This window comes from Vespa velutina, chromosome 4 (assembly GCF_912470025.1).
Source record: "Vespa velutina chromosome 4, iVesVel2.1, whole genome shotgun sequence".
Lineage (NCBI taxonomy): Eukaryota > Metazoa > Arthropoda > Insecta > Hymenoptera > Vespidae > Vespa > Vespa velutina.
The window spans coordinates 700,001-719,009 of NC_062191.1; the positions used below are offsets into that span (position 1 = coordinate 700,001).

The 19,009-nt window shown below is 39.8% G+C and overlaps 2 protein-coding genes across 2 annotated transcripts in view; both read left to right on the forward strand.

The window, feature by feature from the left end:
* Positions 1-3,716, forward strand: part of LOC124948917 (surface protein P113-like) — a 13,194-nt gene extending 9,478 nt beyond the window's left edge. The window contains exon 3 of the mRNA XM_047493250.1: positions 3,596-3,716. Coding sequence (XP_047349206.1) covers position 3,596 — 1 coding nt within the window. The 3' untranslated portion in view covers positions 3,597-3,716. The remainder of the gene's footprint in view (positions 1-3,595) is intronic.
* A 505-nt stretch (positions 3,717-4,221) lies between these two features.
* On the forward strand, positions 4,222-18,637 carry LOC124948906 (protein kinase C-binding protein 1-like). The gene is made up of 8 exons (XM_047493222.1): positions 4,222-4,853; positions 14,927-15,416; positions 15,525-16,006; positions 16,137-16,330; positions 16,470-16,780; positions 16,869-16,943; positions 17,027-17,206; positions 17,351-18,637. Exons 1-8 carry the CDS (start codon positions 4,222-4,224, stop codon positions 17,390-17,392), a joined length of 2,406 nt encoding a protein of 801 aa, XP_047349178.1. The 3' UTR covers positions 17,393-18,637.
* The last annotated feature ends 372 nt before the right edge of the window (positions 18,638-19,009 follow it).

The following is a 19,009-nucleotide window of genomic DNA, read 5'->3' on the forward strand; positions in this document are numbered from 1 at the left end:
ATCGTAAGAGGGAGAGAGCGAGCGAACGAGAAAGAGAGGGAAGGATAGATAGAGACAGAGACGGTGCTTCGTCGTCGTCGACGACGGCTGGTGCCGAGAGACGGAGGGACGAGAGGCCACCGGAAATCGGTCTGTCCTTATTTGAGTGGCCGCGTGAACCACACCGAACGAGACCAGACTCGGTGCTGCTATTGATGCTTTTGATGCTGCTTTTACTGCTGCTGCTGCTGCTACTGCTGCTAGCTGCTGCTGCTGCTACAGCCGCTGCAGCTACAGCCGCTTCTTCACTCTTCATGATCTCTACTCTTCTTCGCCTCCTTGAGACCCACGCGAACGATAGATGAGGCTCGACCGAGCCTCCGGCACATACTACCTACGCGACAAAAACTCTCTCCTTTTCTCTTCTTTTTTCTCTTTTTCGTTCTTATTGAAGAGCCTCTAACAAGAGACGATCCTACCTTATTCCGAGACGAAAAACTACAAACACGACGATGGCGCTCGTGCGACGATGCGTTCGTGCTCGCTTTCGTGATAAGAATATCTTTCATCCTACTCTCTGTCTTCCTCCACACCCCCCCCTCTCTCTTTCCTTCTATTTATCAGTTTATGTGACTCTTTGTGCGGACGATGCAATTTTCTTTGTCTCACTCTATCGTACAATACCGCCACCATCAAGTCTCTCGTAAAACACATCACGTTGAAACAATTAAATACATCGAAATTTTTCCATTTTTCCATTAACGATCAATTATTCGAAAGTGTTATGAAATATCGATCGTGGCAATTAATTCTATTTAATAAATTTTTAAGCTTTTGAATAATCGTTCGACAATAGGTACCGCTTTATATATGTACATATTTTCGTTCTATTAACGATCAATTATTCGTTCATTGCCATATGTAAGGCAATACGAATCGTTGGGCAACGCGATACCAGACCACTAATGCGTGGAAGAACGTTTATTATCTACTGCGCGTGCTTTCTTTATCAAACCAAAATGGCCGCCGTGGTGAACCAAGAGTCGTTCGGTTTCTACATACCTCACTTCGTTTGTCCTTGACGATTCCCGGTACTCAACCGTTATCGAATACATCGATCTAGATACTGTATAATCTAGATTTTTATTTAATTAACGATACTTAAGTATTGCGTTTGAAATTCTTGGTATTATTACGATAGGCGACATTGTTATACGATATAATATTCTCGGTACCTGTATAACCGTTTTTCCAACAAAAGACCGCAAAGTTTTGTACCTGGATAGTAAGAATTCTTTCTTTTATGACTTATGTGCCTATTGTACTTTCTCTTCTTTAAAGGAACCTTAACCTTCGTAAATACGAAGTAATTGAAACTATGGTAATTTATGACTTACTTAAATCCATAAACCGTCCTTAGAAATAGTGGAAAATAAGAAAAGAGAAAGTAAGGGAGCATTACTGCTAATTCCTTCAACGGACGATCGACCTTGGCTTCCACGTCTCATTCCCCTTCTCTCTCCCTTCCTTCCTTCCCCCCCCCCTCTCTCTCTCTCTCTCTTTCTCGTTCGAACATCGGCATCCCCTCGTAAAGATCCCCGATTCATACGGGTCCTAGATGGCATCTAATTATCTCGTCGATCGTTAAACGCCATCTCGTTGAGTGTGCGTGAAGCATGCATCGTGGGGTTAAACAAGGAACGAACGAGTGGACGAAAGCTTTGTGTTGAAAGATCGAGCCGAAGAACGAAAGAGAGAGAAAAAGAGAGAGAGAATGTTCGTCGTCGATACACGTTGCGTTGGGGTGGATGAAACGGAAGACGCGTAACTCGATGCTTTGTAGGAATAAAAGGAGAGGGAGAAGAAGAGGAAGAGGGAGAAAGATAGAAGTAGAGCGTGGAAGACAGGTCAACGTCGACGAAGACTATGACTACGACTACGACGACTACGACGACGACGACGACGACGACGACGACGCAAAAGAGGGCTGGCTGGCTGGTTGGCTGGCTGGCGAACCCCCGAAGGAGCGTAGTAACGCGCGTAGCGGTAGCGGTAGCGGTGACCTCCCTCTTTTTCCCCTGTCTCTCTTGTTTCGTCGTGGCAACCCCCGCGGCCCCTCCGGCGCGTCCCCGTCATCCCTGCCGCGACGGGCGTCGGAGCACGATCATTGGTTCGCTGGTTTCAACGCAGACACGAGGAGGCACACGCAGCTGCCACCGGCTGGCTCTCTCGTTCCACCGCCGGACCCGATCGGCCGGCCAGTAGTAAGTCCGGAGGAGTAGCACCGTGCGTACGGTGCGCCAGTTCGCGCGCGTTAATCAAAACGATATTATTGAGACGCCCGACTTTTTTTACCATTCTGTGTCTTTTTTTTCAACCGTTCGTCTTATTGCTTCTTCTTTTAACTTCGTTGTTCGGTATTTAAAATCATTTATATATATATATATATATCTCTCTCTCCCCCTTGTAATTTTCTTCCTTCTACATCTACATCCTCCCCTTCGTCGTCCATTCTCGTGTCATTCCGCCATCTCGACGATCCACGCAGACAGTTTCCTCCTACGTTCAACGTCAAAATCGTCAAAACATCAGCCAACAACGACAACGATAACGACGACGTCAACGACGTCGACGAGGACGACGGCGAGGAGGAAGAGTACACGAAGCGACACCTTCCGTCGACGGCGTGGACTCCGCTCTGTGGTCGCACGTGTCGCGTGAGAGACGCGTCGCGTATGCGTGTTTCGTATATACATACGCAATATACGTCGTCGCATCGTAGTATCGTCGTCGTTGTCGTCGTAGTAACGGACGATCAAGCTCGTTGCGCTGCTTTTGCTTCGTCTCATTTTCTTCTTTTTTTTTTTTTCGTCTTTTTTACATTCTCTTTTTTTTTCTCTCTTTCTTTCTTTTTTTCCCACCTTCTTTCAATTCGTTCGATTCCGAGTTTGCTCGTTCGTAATCCTCCAACGTTTTTGAATTTTCGACAACGACAGATACAGAAAGAAGTGGAAGAAGGGATGGTAGAAAGGAAAGAGGGGAAGGGAGACCCGACACTCTCGTTTTCGGATACTCCGACCCCTCCCCCTTATCTCTGTCTTTCTCCTCTCCAGCAGCGTCATCCTCTTCGTTGAGGCGCGCGCGCGTTCTCTCTCTCCCTCTCTCCTCTCTCTCTCTCTCTCTCTCTCTCTCTCTCTCTCTCTCTCTCTCTCTCTCTCTCTATATATCTATCTTTCACACTCCGTATCTCCCTCGATCCGTCTCCTCCCTACCCTTCCTCCGACGTTCTCCTTCTCCGTTAGTCTCTAGCCGCAGTTCGCAGGGCGTCGCACACAGGGCGGTACCGAGAACCCTTTCGACCTGTCGTGGTCAACTAAAAACACTTCAGTTTCTCCTTCCCTATGTCATTGTAATAGTGGTCGTTGTCGTTGTCGTCGTCTTCACTTATTATTTTTGTTTATTATAGTTTTAAATGCACTCGAGAAACAACGTTAAGATCAACGAATCAGTATAGTCTGGTGTACGTGTAAAAATTGATTGCTCTTGATTTATTTATTTATTTATTATTTTTTTTTTTTGTCTTTTTTTCTTCTGGTTTGAAACACGTGCTTCGAAGATCACGGTTTCTCCCTTGACATAATATAGACACACACACACACACACGTATACTATCATACATACGTATACGCGTGTAAAGAGAAACCGAGGGAGAATCTCGCGAGAGACAGGGACGCTCCAGGGGAGCGGCAACGCGCTCTTACTTTCTCATCGGCAGCGTCTCGTTACGCCCACCCACCCACGTGTTCGTGTTTTGGACGCGCGTCACCGCCGACGCGACCGAACCGAGAGAAGCAAGCGTCGATTATAGAAAACGGACAAACAGTGTGTCACGATAATTAAAGTGTGTGAGAAATTGAAAAGAGAAGAAATTTGTGAGAAGAAGAAATTGAAGTGAAGAATATCAGCGAAAACTCGTCGTTCGTTCGTTACGATGCAAAGAGACAAGATAATGGATCGCGATTGATGAATGGGAAAAAAAATTGGATTTTTCATATTTTCATCCTTGTCTAATTCGTTCTTAGAAGAGTTTTATCGATCATATTCGAGATATATATACGTATATACGTATATATATATATATATATATATCTCGGTCTTTTGCTTCCGGTTTCTCGTCGAGTGCCTGTGATACAATATATCTCTCTTCTATATACTACTACGTTTGAAGATTAAGAGGTTAGGATGCCGCAGTGCGCCGTAGCTACGTGCCGCAACAGTCATCGGCGGACCCGTGGTCGTCGAATCCGTTACCATCGATTCCCTCAGATACCGGAAGTGCGTTCGCGATGGGTGCGCGCGTGCGGTCGCGTGCCGCTCGTGAACGGCGAGATACCGTTCAACATACAGACAGCTCGCATATGCTCCCTCCACTTTACAAACGAGTCCTACGAGAAGGACATGGAGCACCTTGTGCTTGGTCTTCCGGTGCGCAGTAGGCTGCGCCGTGGCGCCGTACCGACGATCGGCGTGCCGGTGAACGTGCAGCCGGTCACCAAGATGCTGGTCGAGGACGCAAAGCGCTCTCTCCTCAAGGTCGCGCACGCGAAAATGTTAACGGGACAACAGAAGGTAGCGGCTAGCGGCGTTGGCGATAACGGGGACGCTGACGCGACCGATGGTAATAAGCAACAACATCAGAGGCAGCAGCACCACGACCCAACAGATAAGAGACAGCATCATCAGCAACACCACAACCACCACCAGCAGCACCACCGTGCTACCAACAAGAACGGCACCAATCATCGAGCGAGCCAAGAACAGAAGATGGCGGGCATTGATGTGCTCTTAGCGCTCGGTCTGAAACCCGCACCACGGTGAGTCACCGCTTTACCGACGACACAACCACCTAAGCGATTTCTCTTTCTTTTTATTATTCCCTCTTTTCGGGGCAACAATTAGATCCCCCGAGGACGAAGACCCCAAGACGATCCAATGGATCATCCGATCGGTCATTTCTTTTGCTTTTCTTTTTTTTTTTCCCCTCTTTCTATTTTTCTTTTTCTTCTCCATTATTCATGTTTCTTTCGCTCATCGATTCTATGCCGATCTCGATCGGAACTTGTAGACTAAGACTATGTATCTATGTAACGTAACTATGTTTTCAACGTCTCTCGTATAAGATCCCGGAGAGCTCTGATTGGTCAAAATTATAAACGATTATATCCATACGACCAACAAAAGACATTCGTGTGAACCATGTGCGAATAATATTCTTTCTTTACATGACTATCAAAAGGATCCAAATAAAACGCGTGACGAGGGCGACAAAAAAAAAAAAAAGACACAACACCTCGATAATCCTTATAGTATATCCTGAAATGATCGAGCTTTTTTTTTTACTATACTAAGTATTATATAAAGTTCCTGTATTATGCACTTTCTATGTACATATATATTTCGCACGCGTATGTGCAAATAATCACGTGAGGCGTTACACTATTTTACAAATACATGAGAGAATTAAATATTTAAAAAGTTTTCACGCTCGATCGTATTAATATTTTCACTTTCATTGAAAACAATCGAAGCGTTCCCAAGGAAATTGTTCATAAAAACAATTGAACAATTCTTTCGACTATTTTCATTTGTCATTTCCGAGGTTATATATATATATATATATATATATATATATCTATATATGACTACGTAAAATTTGTCGTAGGTAAAAAATGTTTTCTTTCTTTCCCTTGTGTATTTACCGGAGAATGTCTCTTAATTTCTTTTCTCCCTAAGGATAGTAAAACTTAGGTACAGTTATAGAAATTAGATACAGAACTTGTAACTAATAAAATATATATTTACATAAAATGTATATATATATATATATATATATATCTATAACATACGTAAATACAATAAACTTAACAATCTTATAAGTTTCGATAATAACATTTTCGTTGGTAAACACACAACAATCCATTGCGTATTGTATAGTAAGTATTCTTGAAAAAGGTGCTTTCTAAATTACTATACGTGTAGAAAGAAAGAAGATAAAAGGAGACTACGAGAGATAAGTGAACATTGTTGATCCTTTTTCTAGTAAACGTAGTAGTAGGTATAGAAGGAGAGAAAAAAAAAGGAGAGAAGAAAGGGAAAAAGAATAAGAGGAAGGAGAAGAAGAAAAAGAAGAAGAAGAAGAAGAAGAAGAAGAAATAAGAAGATATAAGGTTTTATACTCGTTTCGTTATTTTCTCGTTTCTACGTGCCATAATTACGCGAAAACGAGTTTGACGTCAAATAACAGACAATCAACGGGTAAGATATTACGTAAGATTCGTTTCCGTTTTACAGGATCCTTGGTAAAAGGTTTGAAACGGGTGTTCTTACTGCGTCTCTTATGCAGATTGGTATTAAAATCGTTAAATATAAAATTACCACGCGTACATAATCGTTGTAAGAAAAATCCCGAGGTCGCACGAAATATTTCTTTTTGTTTGTTCGAATAAAACATTTTCCAGACAAAGGAGACCTTCTCAAATTTCTTCTTCGACAGTTACAAGAATCTTATCTGTTTACTTTTTATACCTGATTAATAGACACAATGGTTATTTTTAATAGAATATATAATGCTTTGTAATATAACAATGGTAAGATCGAATAACTTTTTCGATATGAAAATTATAAATTTATCTTTCTCTAAAGAAACTTTGTTTTAGAATTGATCAAAGAAGAAAGTACGTTTCTATTCCCAAAAAGTTTTGCTACGTTCCAAGAGAAGACGATCGTTCTTTATCGATATCGAGAATCGTTATCGCTTGGTTCACGTCCAAAAATAACCGTACTCTCCATATAGTAACGCTCCCTCTCACACGGAAGCTACGATCTTTTTCTTTCTTTCATTTTTTTTTTTTTTTTTTTTTTTTTTTTTTTTTTTTTTTTTTTTTTTTTTTTTTTTTTTTTTTTTTGAGGTTATGATCGAGTATGATCATCGTGAGTACATATGTATATGTATAATGAAGATGCTGTTTTGAAAAGAATAAAATAATTTTTACTGATAATCGCGCGAAAGTAAAGAGATCATTTTGTCAGAAAATGACAATGAAATTATCGGAAGAAAATTGTATATTTTTAAATGGTACATTAGTTAAAAACACACTGTTGCGTTTCTATAATCTCTTGGACACATAGTTGCAGTGGATCGATGCTTTTATAAATATACACTATGTCTCCCTCCTCTGCCCTCATATTCGTAGAATCTTTGGTTCCGATATGAAATTTTCACGTAATATGCCTAGCCAAAGATCTCCTATTTTTATAATCTTATTAATCTTGTCAAATATCATTATATTTTATCGGTGTGGACGACATATTATTTCCTCGTTAAAATCGAGTATATAATAATTGATCAAATATATATACATAGTTGATCTCAAATATAATTGACAAGTTAAAGAAAATGATTTGTAGAGTCGTAAACGAACGAGGCGACCATCTTTGGCTCTCACAAGCAGCAACCAGGGTCGACTCCGTGACGGCGATTTGACCTACGTACGACCTCGGGCCGAGAATCGACCGTCCTCCTTTCGTCATTCCACCTCGTTATAAAACCGTCGTTTCATGTAGAACGCGCGACGTTGCATCGCCTCGATAAGGCTGCTCTCTCGCAGGACCCCAAACCAATTTCTCTCGGGTATCTTTTCGACCTACCAAACGTCCTTGAATTTCCAGTCTCTATCTTAAGAAAGTCATGTTAGAGATTGTTGTTTTCTCTTAGGGAAACTCTTGGATTAGTAATGTCCTTTTTGACTTCCTTTTCTACGTCTCTCTCTTTCTCTCTCTCTCTCTCTCTCTCTCTCTCTCTCTCTTTTTTCTTTCATTTTTTTACAATCTTCGTTTTATTTCTTTCACGCTCTCGTTACATTCGAACTAAAAATGTTTCCTTCTGATTTAACGGCTAATGAAATATTTACGATCGCTTTGAATCCTTCGAAAAGCTCACGTCATCTCCATTGAAAAATATTGGAATATTTTCTATTATCTAAATGTTACAATCACGAGCCATGCGCATTTACCTGACGTTTAAAATATTTCCTTTATATTCATTAGAGAATTCTAAAACTGGAACAGAAAACATTTATTATAACCGATTGGAATATCGTATGCGTAGAACAAAGAGAGAAAGAGAGAGAGCGAGAGAGAGAGAGAGAGAGAGAGAGAGAGAGAGAAAGAGAAAGAATATAACCGATCGGTACTCTTCGTGCATCCTCGTGCAACGTGTCGCGTTCGTACTTCAAACTACGAAGTAATCTGGTCTGACCTTCTGAGCGGTTCACCAGCGTTCCAAGACGGCCTTGGCGATCAGAAACGTCACGGAAAATTACGGTGTATATTTTCCAACGTTCGGATAACCTCCTTTTTACCTTCAGCGCGATCGAAACACCTAAAAGCAGAATGCCATATCGAGATTCGATGCTCTGTTCATCATTATTGCGAAGATCGTTCGGTTTTAGAAGAGAAAGCGGATTGTTATGTAATACGACAGTCTTTTTATGCGAATTTTGTTTATTTAAATATTTTTCTTCTCTCCCCCCCTCCCCTCCCCCACAAATGCCTAATATGTTTTTTACGACCAACTTCTTCCTCTCGTTTCTTCTTTTTCTTCTTTGCGTTCGATACGATGCTTGCCGAGGTCGATTGACTTTATCGAAACAAAAATAAGATTTCATAGCGTTATCGAGTATTGTTTGGTTGTTCCGAGGACTTTGGACTTCTCTCTAGGTCTAACTTAACCTAATTCAAACTCGAAACGATGTATTATAACGATCTTTTCGAGAATTTGCTCGATTTTTGACCTTTACGATTAGAGACAATGTGTAAGAATGATACGTTTTCAGGCAAATACAAGTCCTTCCCCCTTTTTGCGTTAAATCCTAAATCGCAAGATCCAAATTATTTTATCTCCTTTCGTATATTTCATTCCGTTGATAATTCTCAATGGTCTATCTTCTTCAGGAAGAATGTTTCCATAGCTAATCCCATGTTATCGACCGTCGATAAAAAATACAAAGGTTAAGTTTCAGCGTTAAGATATGTTGTTCAGATATTAATAATTTAGAAGATTTTCGAATGAACAGCCATATGGTAAGGATACGATTGCGGAACGCATCGGTTATCGCTGACTACGTAGTAGAGTCATAAACGACCGCCATGAGAAAAGAGAATTCGAGGTCGCGAGATAGACCAAGATAAATATTTTGCCGCATCGACAAAAAGTGTTCGTGTAAAGCGAAGGAATTATTTTCGTATCGTCGAAATAATACCCCCGTTGGTGTGTCGCCAAGGCCAACACACACAGTTCTTGCATGGTATCAGTAAAGTTTTTCTTTCCTTGGTACTGCCAACACACAGCATTTGAATAGCTATCTCTACGAGAAAACCAAGGTCGTATGTAATATATCTGTATGCTGATTAATAGAACTACGCGTTCAACGACAAAAGCCTATTTTCTTTTGTCTTTGTTTCGATCGAACTAAAGCTACGATTAGCGACACGCATTTTACATGAAAATCTATGAGAAGTTGAGTTGTAAAAAAGAAAAAACAAAATAAAGATGGCGATCTCATTTTACTAGGGTTCTAATCTCTACCATATACACATATGCATGTTGTGTATAGTTTAGATTAACTTGGAAAGGTAGTAGGATAACTCGTGCACATTCGTACGGTTCATCGGCTCTCTCGGCTCGAGTCTCTTCGTCCTTGACGCTCAGGGACGCCACGAACGGGCGCGTCCGCTCCTACGAGCGTCCGCGAATTAGGTCGAGAGAGGAGAACGAGAAACGGTAGTGGCAGAACTCTCTCGTAACCATTCGATGTCAATAATAATAGCGCAACTTTAACATCGCTAAGGTTTTTTTTTCATTTCGCTTATCTCAGTCAACTAATGACAACGACATTACGCTTTAACTTTTAGTGACTTCGATTGAGCGGCCGCCATTTTGGTCCGACCGTTCCGTTACTCAACAACTTGAAAATTTTCAACGAAAGATAACTTTGACAAGAAAATTGTTCCTTTGACGATACAATCTATTTGTTTTTCGTTTTTTTTTTTGTTTTTGTTTTTTTCTTTTTCTTTTTCTTTTCTTTTTTCTTTTTTCTTTTTTTAAAGGTTGCTTATTTATATAATAAGCAACCTTTGAGATATTGCGAAGTTATATTAGAAGTGAAGACTTTTCTCTACATTATCATACATCGCAATCCTTCAGGAGGGTTTCCATGTACATATTACGTAACGACCGCGAGAAGTGCACCCCAACTCGATCGAATATATCGGGGTCAGACACTTTCACTAAACATTTTCTGATATCTTGATATTTACGATTGTAACAAGCTCCATCATTGTCGAGTGCCAAGATCGTTTTCGCGCGAGTAAACGCAACTCAGTGAGTTAATGGCGAACGCGCGCGTGCCTCGTCCCTGACAACTTATTTTTCCTCTCGTCATCGGGCACTACAATTTATCTCACAATACTCAAGAGGCACGTAGGTAGATACTATGCAATAACCCGATGTCAGTAGGTTGATAATATGTATCATCGGAAGCTTTTTTCTCCGGAAGCCTTTCTTATTTTTATTTTCACAAGGATCTGGAAATAAAAGAAAGATCTTGAAGATAATAAGTAATCCTGAAGTAGAACGAAGCATGTCATCGATTGTAAAGAAATTTGACAACCCCGGTAATAATATCTCCTCCCGGCTGGCGGCCGCCTTGACCCCACGTCGAGATGACAGAACTCGAAGAGGACGACGACAGCGGCGGCATCGGTGGGAGGGTGGGAGAGAGAGAGAGAGAGAGAGAGAGAGAGAGAGACGAAGGAGAAGTAGAGGAAGGAAAGGAGGAGATGGAGGTGGAGGAGAAGGAGGAAGGTGGATAGTGGAAGGAGTTGGTGGAGGAGGAGAAGGACGAGCACACGCTCTCGCTCGTACGTTCGTTCGCTCGCTCGTTCGTTCGCTCGTTCGTTCGTTCGTTCGTTCGTACGTACGTTCGTTCGTTCGTTCGTTCGTTCGTTCGTTCGTACGTTCGTTCGCGAAGTAGGACGCCGCTGCAAGGTCCCCTGGCAAGCGCTTAACCTAGCCCAAACTATAGCCGCGAACATAACGAAGACGCGGGTGCGCTTGTGTGCGTCATTACCCTCGCTCCGTATCTCCCTCGCAAAACGTATGAACGTCGTCGTTATCGTCATCGTTGTCGTCGTCGTCGTCGTCGTCGTCGTCGTCGTCGTCGTCGTCGTCGTCGTCGTCGTCGTCGTCGTCGCCGTTGTCGTCGTCGTCTTTAATCATATACGCGCGCAAATCGTGGCTCGTTGTTGTAAGTCGCTTGAGTTGTATTCGGTTCTTCCTCGATGCCGGTAAATGCCTAATATTAGTTGTTCTAAAACGACACGGATAGCAACGTCTTAAACGTAAAAGGACAACGGCGACGTTGGTGGGACGTGTGCGAGAATTAGTGTTACATTCTTATTTTTAATTTCTTTTTATACGAAATTTGTACATCTTTAAAAACGAAAATAAAGAGGAGGAAGAATAAGATAAGGCGTCGGCGCACCTTGGCGCGTTTTCACGACGGTGGCGCTGTCTGGAGGGAAGCTCGCGTGTCCGCGACCTTTCATGACCTTTCCTCTCTTGTGCACTACCTGCCCCGCTACCAGTGTACCTCTGCTAATTCTCGGAGGAGAGCGCGCGTCGCTCTTCGCAACCGGCTGTTCACGATCGGCTACAATCGACAGCCTCCGTTTGAGTTCGACCGAGAAAGGAGCGAAGAACGAGGGAGTGGGAGGGGGTGACTGACTGACGGAGAAAAAAGATCGTGACCGGTGATGAAGAGGAGAGAGCCGAACGGTGAAAAGTGCAAGTAGAAGAGGAGTGTGGTGACGCCGCCGCCGCCGCCACCGCCACCGCCACCGCCTCCGCCATCGCCACCGCCGCCACCGCCGCCGCCACTGTAAGCGCGCGTGCCGCCGCGCTCTGCTGATGCCGCTTCGATTCTTCACCCTCTTACGCGCGTTCGCGTTCGCGTTCGATGCTCTCTCTCCTCTTCTCTCCCCCCACTCTTTCTCTCTCTCTCTCTCTCTCTCTCTCTCTCTCTCTCTCTCTCTTTTTCTTGGATAATCACAGGCTATTCTTTAACGTTTTCTTCAACGTTCCGTGAACTACTTCTCGAAAGGAGAAAAACTTAAGAGTCTCTTCCGACAAAAAGAAACGAAAAGAAAAAAAGGGTTGCGAAAGTGAAAGAGACGAGGATGTGGTAGAAGCCTTGAAAGTACGTAATCGTTTTGATCTACATCGAGATTATCGATCTTAGTTCGATACTAGTGTTTGATCATAGTGTACGGTGAGAAATAGTTTAACTGTGTTTAACTATCTATCTCTTGTCTTTTCTATTTTAAAGTGATGATGATGACGATGGTAATAGTGGTGATGGTGGTGGTAACAAATTGGAACAACTGGAAGCATTGACTTCATAAAGTTTCTTCATACATCTAACATCGTATTTCGTCGTGAAGTTTTTAAATTTCGCGCCTTGAATGTTTATTGAGAAAGACGGGAAGAGCTATATATCGCGGAGTGTCATCCTTATTCTTAAATACAATCATTTCACGGGGAAATAGAAAAAGCATTTCGCGTGTTCTTAATCCTTTTGCAGTATCGTGTCTTCGCTTGCGTGGCCTCGGCTACTCACTCGATCGATCTTAATCCTCTCAACCATCTCCTTCCATCTAACGCGTGGGAAAAGCAACGACTTGTGAAGGTACGACCACTGATGAAACTATCGTCCACTGCTCCAGATATTCTTCATAGTTTTTTCTCTTTTTTTTTTTATACATTGGAATGTCAATCGTTATTGAATTTGCACTGATAAAAGAAGTATAATATTCGTCAAATATAATTCGATTCGATTTCTTCTAAATCATTCGATTAAATTCCTTGTTACAAACAAAAAACAAAAATAATAATAATAATAATAATAATAATAATAATAATAGTAATAATCAAGTAACAAAGTAATTAATGTCTATGCGCATAGATCGAAATAGTTTGGCATCAATCCGCCGCATTGCTTTCGCTTTCTCCAGCACTTTCGCTATCGTTACCTCGCAAGCACTGTTATACCGCCACCGTAGCTGCTGTTGCGTCGTTCCGATTTAATCGCGAAAGTGCAAATAATTTATAACATTGCTCGATCATTTTCTTTGCGGAAATTAAATGTGCGCACGAGAGAAATATTAACATCTTGATCTGCTGTTCCCCTTGGCGGCTAACCTTTTAACGTACACGAAAAGGTAAAATGAATGGGTCTAGTTATTATGATAAAAAAAAAAGGCCATAAATGTCCGATTGGAGTGACGTTAATTATTTGTTAAATAAAAAAACTTATTACATCGTTGAAATTATAAAGTCCAAATAGGATATGCCTAATTATCTTTTAATTATTATAACTGGTACTTTATTTATATAAATATTATGAAATTCTTATAAGCATCGGTTAAATCAAAATAGTTTTACAATTGTGTTCCATGCATATGGATTAACAACGAGCGTGAAAGTGATTCGACTGTTACACGCTAACCACCTGTTACCTGCCTTTGAAAAAAAGAGTAATAACGATGATGACGACACTAGGTCAGCGCGTGTCTCTTTAAATATCGCCATTATTATCGATTAAAAAATGATGCACATTACAAAATATGATTATACAACGTTATATTATACATAGTAGAAAAAAAATTTTCGAATATCTAACATATAATCTTTGAATTACGTTTGCATAATCTTAAAATCGCTGATGTTAAAATCGATAATTAAAATTAAAGAAAAAAAAAATTATATATATATATATACACGATATGAAATAGAAATATTAATAAATATTTCTAAGATTTCGTTTAAACGATCATTTGAAAGAATGAAAAAGGAGGGAAAAAAGATTATAAGACTGGGAAGGATCGAATTAGCTTCGGGACAAGCAATGCAGAAGGAGAATCGCACGCCTTTTCAGAATTGGTACCGCGAAACCTATATCCGCGTCTATAAAGTGCAGTGAACGCAAGTGAGTGCAACGAACTCGTCTCTCTCCCTCCTACTATTTCTTTCTCACTCGGTCGCTCAACGATACCCCTTCTTCTCCTACCACCCAACTCCCACTCCTCCTTGGCCCTCTCCTACCTCACCCACTCAGCCCTCTCGCCACACGTTGCCTTTTCGTCCGCTATCAAATGCGGCGCTTTACTCTTGCACGCTCGAGTAATGATGTGCAAAGTCGTTGCTCCTTCAACTAAGTTAAATGACTACTTTTTCTTTTTTTTTTTTTTCTTTTTTTTTTTTTTTTTTTTTTTTGTTCGTATGTAAAACGATTTTGTCGTCTCTTCCTCTTCAACAAATCGGTCTCGTTCGTCTGTTTCCCCTATTCAATTGTGAATACATTGTCTCGAATGTATATTAAAAACAATGAATTACATATATATACCTTAAAAGAAACCATCATCAAAGAGAAATATATTAAAATCTCTTCTGTGGTAATATACATGAGTATAAGAATGAATTAACATTAAATTAACCATGAAATGAAAGGAGAAAATTTGAATATAACGAGAATACTCTTACAATTTTACGATTCTTTTCTAAAGAGAGAGTATTATAAATTTTGGACATAACTACCGATAAGATTGTGAACTTATGCGCGTCTAAATAAACGTCGTAATATTTTCACAATTGTATTCTACGATCGACGTGTACATTAAATACATGTCAGTTTGAAAAATTGTTAAATGTGTTGAAATGACCTATCTAAAAAAAAAGAAAAAAAAAAAAAAAAAAAAAAATGTGAATTTCCTGAGAAATATGATCTTTCATAAAATCTTTTTAAAGCGCTTCATCCAATTGTTGTTACAGTTTGAACAAGATGCACGCGATGGAAGGTTCCGGTGGAAACGGGAAGAAGGTGGATGCTGCGGAGAAGACGAGAGAGGAGGATTCGTCTAGAACGTCACCAAAAGTCCCTCAAAATCAACAAAATGGTGCAGCACTTCCGGAAGAAACCGCAGCAGCATCAACGACGACCGCGGATCGTCTTCGATCGTCGTCGATAAAGAAGGAACCTTTATGCGACACGGATTTAGAAACGGCGGGAAAATCTTTATCCTCGTCCGATGGTTCGCAACAAAAGGAACGCGCGCCTATGCGTTCTTTAAAACCCGAGATAGCTGAAAGTGGCAGAAAACGTAAATCAACGGACGGACAATTATCCTCTAATGGGAATTCCGCACCGAAAAAATTCTGCCTTGAGCAACGAGAACAATATATATCGTTTGTCGTTGGCTGTGAAAAACTTAACGCCGATGAACTCGCCGTAAGAGCTGATCAATTACGCGCCGAAGTTCAGGTATTTATTTATTTATTTATTATGATATATTCGTTTTATAAAATTAACGAGAAAGTCATTTTGTCGAGATATAATTATCATCGATATTGTACGATTTCCCTTTTTTAGGCCCTTGACGAGCTAGCCCGTGCCAAAGAAATGGAATGGAATGAAATCTTGAGTATGAGAAAGCTCAAAGAAGAGGCGTACCTGAGAGTCGAAAGGAGGAGACAGGTTTTAGGATTTATGGAAGGCAATAGACAGATGGGAGAAACCTTACCACCAGCGAGTTTGTCTCTGGGACCTGAATGGGAAAGTAGCGACAGCACGACGCCCGTGCCTAAAGAAAAATGTTCTTTCGATTCGAAAGAAGACGTTCCCGAAGAAACTTCTCAAGATTTACCAGCTTATAAAAAAGAAAAGAGTTCAAAGGCATCATCACATAGACAAGTGACACCACCTAAGCAAACTGGTGAGAACGGTCGAAAACAAACAGAGGCAATGAGTCCTGAAAATAGACAAATTGGAGAAGGTCGTCAAGGTACGATCGTTGATGTTAGATCTATCATCGCTGACTACAGGCTTAGACATCCAGAAATGGTACCACGACGGTAATTTCATATTTACATAAATTCAATGAAAACAGATGTTCTCATCGTTGATTAATAGTAGCGTCTGATGTAAGATCTTATCTATGATATATGTGTATCGTGTTGTATTTATACGTGGCACTTCTATCAGGGGTCGGAGAATGAGGAATTCAGTAAACGTCGGTTTGGGCGCGGGTGGAGCTATGGTCGAAACAGGGCACAACGTAGACTCGCGACCATCCAGTACGGATTCTTGTAAAAGCAATCCGAATGCCACTGACCCTAACAATTCCATGAGCTTCAAAGACGTACTCGTTCAATTCGCAAAGTTGAGCCAACAACAAGGTAAGTAAAAAACGAATAAAGCACACATATATATATATATATATATATATATATATGTGTGTGTGTCATTGTTATCGAAAATACATAGACCACGCAAAAAAAATATTTCCTAAATTTGTGAATGAATAACATTCTTTAGGGGAACCAGTGAAAACGCCCCAGAATTATCCAGATGTAACTTTGCATCCTGTAGCGCCATCAGCGACCCCACAAACTACGCAAACTCAATCGACTGGTTCATTACTTCATGGAATTCTCACTAAATCGCAATCTCCTAGACCAACCACCTTTTCACCCACTTTAGCCAGGTTACTCACAGCTCCTGAAAGGGAAAGGAGCACTCCTACCGTCACATCTATACCACAGCAAAGTACTGCAACTCAACACCTTTTACAAGCGTATCAAGGCTCTAATCCGGTTTCTATTAGCGATCTCCTATCTTCTTCCAAGGTTGGTAATATCACTGAACATACTATATCGTAATAAATTATAGAAAGCAAGCAAGGATGAATAAATAATCGATGAATACAAATTACAGGCAAGAACAGAAATAACCATTACGCCAGTTGTCAATACGGCGGTGCAATCTCATTCTAATAATTTAATTCACGTGGTAAAGAAAAGAATTTCTCTATGTAATTTCTTTCTATCGATATTTTAATATTGATCTAAGTAGTAATGAAATCATTTTAATAGGAGGATGTGGAAGAAGAGGCTGCAGTTATAGAGGATAGAGAAACTCGAATTTCCTCGGGTGGAAGGGATACCAGAGACGACAGAGATAGTCCACCACGTTGTCAAGGTTGCCATGAACGTGCTGCACAATTCGTGTGCGCTGGCTGTGGTAATCAGTGGTATTGCAGTCGCGAATGTCAAGTATGTGGAAATATATATATATATATATATATATATATATATATAATTTTTTTTCTCTCTCTAAACAAATTCTGCGAATAATGCGAGGAGTACATTTTTTTTTTAATCAAGCCGAAACTAATTCATTCGCAATACTTTTTACAGGTCGCGGCATGGGACGAACACTCCGAAGTGTGTTCTGGCTAAAACTGAAGTATTAAAATATTTCACTCGAGTATTTAAATACTTCTTAAATAGAGACAGGTGATGAAACGACCTGCACAACTAAGAATGAATCTAGTCAAGAAACGAATGTCACGAGCTTGATTCTTAACGAGCAAGATATGAAAAAAGTGTTATAAGAACATTGTATATTTTTAAGAGTGTTTAAGTATGTTTAATCTGTAAAAATTGAACTATAACTTTAATTTCAAGATGGAATGATTGCCAAAATTTCCTGTGTCACGCTACAAGTTATGAATGTAGCATAGAGAAAAGTCTTAAACGTGTTTAGAAGTAAAAAAAAAAAACAAAAAAAAAAAAAAAGATCGAAATGTAAAGGTCATTGCTTTACTGTAACCGTTGCATTGCCTTTATTTGATATTGGGATTACGAAAGTCGCGATTTTTTAAGTAAATATAAAACACTACTGCTCGATCGAAACCTCAAGCATTTAACAATGTATCACTAAAAAAACTTACTCGCATTCAACGGAACGATCTATCTGTAATGTTACGTATCCGCTTAAAGTACTTTTTATGAAATCGATTCTCCTTAATAACCGTTAAAATATATTTCATTGGTACGGACGATTAATTCTTTGGTCCATTCGAACTTGTAGTTTTTTTTTTAATTTATACCAACTTACTGTTTACGCTAGTCCAAAGTTTTCAACAGTTTCAAGAAATCCTAATGAGAAACAGAAAAATATATTTGTTTATAAACGGATTTAAGAGAGAGCACAAAAATGTAGCTTATGATACTGTATATAATTTTATACAAGTTACCAAGAGATCGTTCAAGCTCGAACTTTAAAAATCAATTAATCGTGTGCCATGTGTCAAATTCGTTTAACGTGGGCGGCTTTACATGTTGGTACAATTCAATGTATGGATTATAATCGGAAATGTTTTTATAATCTTATTGCTTTACACTTTTCTTTCTCTTTTTTTTTTTCTTTTTTCTCTCTTTTTTTTTTTTAAATCCTACAGATTTACATTGTAAGAAGACAATTGCATTTTAAACTTGATTGAATGCATAGAAACAAATTTTTTTCTCGATCGTATCTTTTATTCGTTCTAAAATATTACATATGCGCGTATCACAGACATTGTATTTTATACCAGATTTGTTACCATATAAAATTTAGATTTAATAGATCTTTAGCTTTAGTATAGATTTAAGCCGTTGTTTTGTAACTACGTCGAAAACGTATTGAAATGTTTTAAGTTGTTTTCTTTCTTTTCTTTTCTTTTTTTCCTTCTGTTTCTTTTTTCTTTTTGTTTTCTTCTTATTCTTCTTTTTTTTTTTTTCTCTCACTAGCATGTTACCCGACAATGATGGTCCCAGACAATGTATAGCCCAAAGTTCCTACAGGTACACAACATTATATATATTTTTCCCAATTACAAAGCAAACCAAAATAAAGTTTTTAATCGTAAAAATTTTATTAGCACGTGTATGTTATCCCTTCTTTTCGCTATAAGTAGACATTATATATCGTTACATAAATAAAACTAAAGAAGAAAAAATCATTGTTGTCTATTTCTCGTTGAATCTTATCAGATTATTAAGAATAGTCTTTGTTTACATTTGAAAGGTCTT